General features: G+C 35.1%; 1 protein-coding gene across 1 annotated transcript; it reads right to left on the bottom strand.

Moving 5' to 3' along the window:
- Positions 1-2,843: 2,843 nt before the first annotated feature.
- On the bottom strand, positions 2,844-3,939 carry LOC131652447 (uncharacterized). The gene is made up of 4 exons (XM_058922301.1): positions 3,817-3,939; positions 3,320-3,615; positions 3,102-3,228; positions 2,844-3,011 (listed from the first exon to the last, which is right to left on the bottom strand). The coding sequence occupies exons 1-4, from the start codon at positions 3,937-3,939 to the stop codon at positions 2,844-2,846; spliced, it is 714 nt and encodes a 237-aa protein (XP_058778284.1).
- Between the last annotated feature and the right edge of the window lie 210 nt (positions 3,940-4,149).

Raw genomic sequence — 4,149 nt, 5'->3', positions numbered from 1 at the left:
ACAAAGTGTATATGGGACTGTGTTGTTTGTGAGTTTTCAAGGTAAATGACAGTATACATTGGGCTGTCAAAATCAATGAACTTACCATATTTATGCCATGGCGTGTTGAAATTATTTGTAGCTCGTCCCGTTTTTCAAAATGTTTACATGAGTATGACTTCTGCTGGGGAGGGGTATCGTTTATGCTCTCCAAGATTAGCTAGTTTCCAAGATCATTTGAAGAATCTTAGTCTATTTTCGGAATGGACAAAATTCTTATAATTAAATAATTGTTGATTTGGGTAGGAATATATATTTGATTATTTTTATTAAAAATTGTTTTTGTCTTCATCGAGCACTTTTGATCATCTTTATCTTCGCACCAATTGGAATCGGTATAACCGAACAAATTATATTTTCTGTTTGTATCGGTTGTAAGAAAGAGAATTTTGTAGCCAAGGGTTCCTTCACTACAAAAAAAGTCTCAATAGTGACGTGAATTTCACGCCACAACCCCAAAAAACACATCACAAACCAATATTTGCGACGTGTCTATTTACGTCGCAGGAGGCAAGGTGGCAACTTTTAGTGACGTGATTTTCACTTCACTATTTAGTGAAGTAAAAATCACGTTGCAACATTTGTACCAGAGATTAAGCAAAGTCAGTCAGAGCAGACGTAGCAGTGTTTAGGGTCAGAAAAAGCATCTTTAGTTGCGACGTGATTTTCATGTCACTACACTAAATTTGTCTAGGAGTGAATGGAATAGCGCATTTAATGTGTAATGTTGCGACGTGATTTTCATGTCACTACTTAGTGACATGGAATGACATGGAAATCACGTCACTAATTTTTTTTTTGCAAAAAATCAAATATATATATAGATATATATATATATATATATATATATATATATATATATATATATATATATATATATATATATATATATATATATTTAAATTAATAAACTAAATATATTAAAATTTATAAAATTTATAAATTAATTCAATAAACTAAATATACTAAAATTAAGAAACTAAAATTATAAATCTAATATTACTAAATAATGTAATTATAATTTAATTAATAGTTTACACAAATTCAAAATCAAAAGTAACAACAAAATAAAAACTAAACTGAATCAACAATCAGTCCGGGTCGGGAAACTCATCCTCATTTAGATTTTCCTGATCAGTCGGCGCAGAACCCCCCATATTTTAGTTTCCACCAAAGGATTGCATAAATTGTCGCATTTGTGCCTCCATATCCGATTGTCTTTTCGCCATGACCTCCATTTCCCGCTGATTCTCATTCCGCATTGCCATCATTTGGGCCTCCATTTGAGCTTTCAGTGTCGCTTCACGTTCCGCCGCCTCACGCCTCACCTCATTTACTGCCAATTGTCTTACGGTTTCTCTCTGTTCATCTGTTAAAATTACAGGACGTGAACCTCATTCCCCGTCGAGAACTCTTTGATATAGAGTTCTATCATCAGGTCTCAAGGTGCCTGCCAAATTTCCACCACCAAAAAAACACCCGTTAGGCCCCTTGCCGCCAATGACTTTACTCCAAAGATAAAAATCCACATCCGGATGAAGCGGCTCTCCCGGTCTTGGAGTATATTGAGGATTAACAGTCAGAAATTGTACAAGCAATGCCTGATAATCATCCTACACAAAAAAAAGTTAAATATAATTTAGTTGCCACATGAATTTCACGCCACAAATTTAGTTGCCACATGATTTTCACGCCACAACATCTCACATGCCACATGTAAATTATAACACCCCAATTCTACCTGTGGGAATTAATTAATAAATCAGAATAATAAAACTTCATCAACAAATTAAGGAATCACATATTCATGGTTTCCACTTTGCAACCTATATCAACACTTTATCGGCACTTCACAATCGCCACTTTATCGGCAATATATATCAACAAATTAAGGAATCACCAATTTAATTCATATATATCAACACTTTATCGGCACTTCACAATCGCCACCAAATACATCACAATTCATCGCTTAAAGAAATACAGATAGCTTAAAAAAATAATACCGATAGGTTAACTAAATATAATACCCAACTTAACCAAATAATACGGATAGCTTAAAAAAATAATACCGATAGCTTAACCAAATATAATACCCAACTTAACCAAATAATACCGATAGCTTAACCAAATATAATACCGATAGCTTAACCAAATATAATACACAACTTAACCAAATAATACGGATAGCCTAACCAAATATAATACGGATAACTTAACCAAATATAATACTCAACTTAACCAAATAATACCGATAGCTTAACCAAATATAATACAGATAGCTTAACCAGATATAATACCCAACTTAACCAAATAATACCGATAGCTTAACCAAATATAATACCGATAGCTTAACCAAATATAATACCCAACTTAACCAAATAATACCGATAGCTTAACCAAATATAATACCGATAGCTTAACCAAATATAATACCCAACTTAACCAAATAATACAGATAGCTTAAAAAAATAATACCGATAGCTTAAATAACTTACCATAGCTTTTTGTGTACGATTGTCAACAAAAGCTCCTGTTTTCTTTTTCCGAGTCCTCGCAACCAGCTCGGTCATAAGTGGTGGTCTATTTAATTCCTTAGTCTAAATAACAAAATAAACTATAATTAATAATATCAATTATTAATTGAAATTATAACTTTAAGAAGTGGTAATAATTATTACCATGCGTCGAACAAGCTCAGCAGTGCTTATACTTCCAACAGCATTAAGGCAACCACCCTTTTCAAATGCTCTCATCTTCTTTGCATTTTCATATTTGGCCGCAGACTCATCACTCTCCCAATATTAAAGAAGTTCCCGAAAGATTTCTTCTCCTATCCAACTGGGACGGATGCCATGAAGTTCCCAACGCTTTCTAACACGTCGTAGCATGTCAGAAAGTCGTCTTGCAGTTCTGCCATAATAATTTTTTTTAATCTGTCTCTCTTTCATTGGTTCCCACACACATTTTTCCTGCAATAAAAGTAGATAAAATAAAAGTTAGATAACTGTAGTGAAAAAGTCATTTAAATAACAATAACTTAAACAATAAATTAAGTATACCTGAAAATGCGTAAACCAATGTTCTCTATCATCGCCCTTAACATCTTTAAAAGTCTTTATAAGTTTTTTATAATTTTGCTGAATTATATAACTTATAACTTTGGCAGCAGTCCGACTCGGCGTGAATCTAAACAACATTAATTGAATTAACATAAATTATAAAGTTATAAAAAATGGAAACGTATACTTAAATAAAAATTGATAAATAAGAAACTTACGAGCTTCCTTCGGGCCTAATAAAAAATCTCCCGTCAATGATATGAATCTGACTCGGATCATCATCCCCTCGAAGATCGCTCCCATCCAACTGATCATCCGCAGTCTCATCCTCCGCAGTCTCATCCTCCGCCTGATCATCATCCTGTGGGGGCACATGTGGGGGATGTGGGGTGCGACCAGTCTGCTGGAAAGATGAGGGACTAGTCTGGGTGGGAGGTGGAAAACTAGATCCTCCAGTATGCTGGAAATATGAGGGACTAATCTGTGTGGGAGGTGGAAAACCAAATCCTCCGGTCTGCCGGAAGGATGGGGGCACATGTGTCTGCTGGAAGGATGGGGGCATCTGTGTCTGCTGGAAGGATGGGGGCATCTGTGTCTGGTGGAAGGATGGGTAACCAGGTGGTGGTGGGGTAATAAAAGACGGACTGTCATATGGATACGGAGAGGAGAGTAGTGGCAGAAAACCCTGAGTACTGGCCATGGACATACGATTAACCTGACTCTGCGGGGGAGGACACGTGGCCAACTGAGGTAACTGACATACTACTACTCGTGGGCGTTGGTGCTTATTCTTACCACTATCAGCTACACCCTTACTTTTATCAAGTCGGGGTGGCATTTTACCTATTTATAGAGATTACACAATTAATATAAATATATTCAACAAATGGTTCACTAAGTAAAATTATAAAAATATAATCTCAACAACTGGTTGTCATTAACACATTCAATACATAGTTCATTAAGTGAAATTATAAAAATACATTTTCAACAACACATATTCATTATTCTAAATCTTCGTGCTCGTCATCCACATCATTCTCATCAT

Source organism: Vicia villosa, linkage group LG1 (genome assembly GCF_029867415.1).
Source record: "Vicia villosa cultivar HV-30 ecotype Madison, WI linkage group LG1, Vvil1.0, whole genome shotgun sequence".
NCBI classification, from domain to species: domain Eukaryota; kingdom Viridiplantae; phylum Streptophyta; class Magnoliopsida; order Fabales; family Fabaceae; genus Vicia; species Vicia villosa.
Note: the sequence above shows the minus strand (reverse complement) of the source record. Positions and strands in the feature narration are given on the sequence as shown.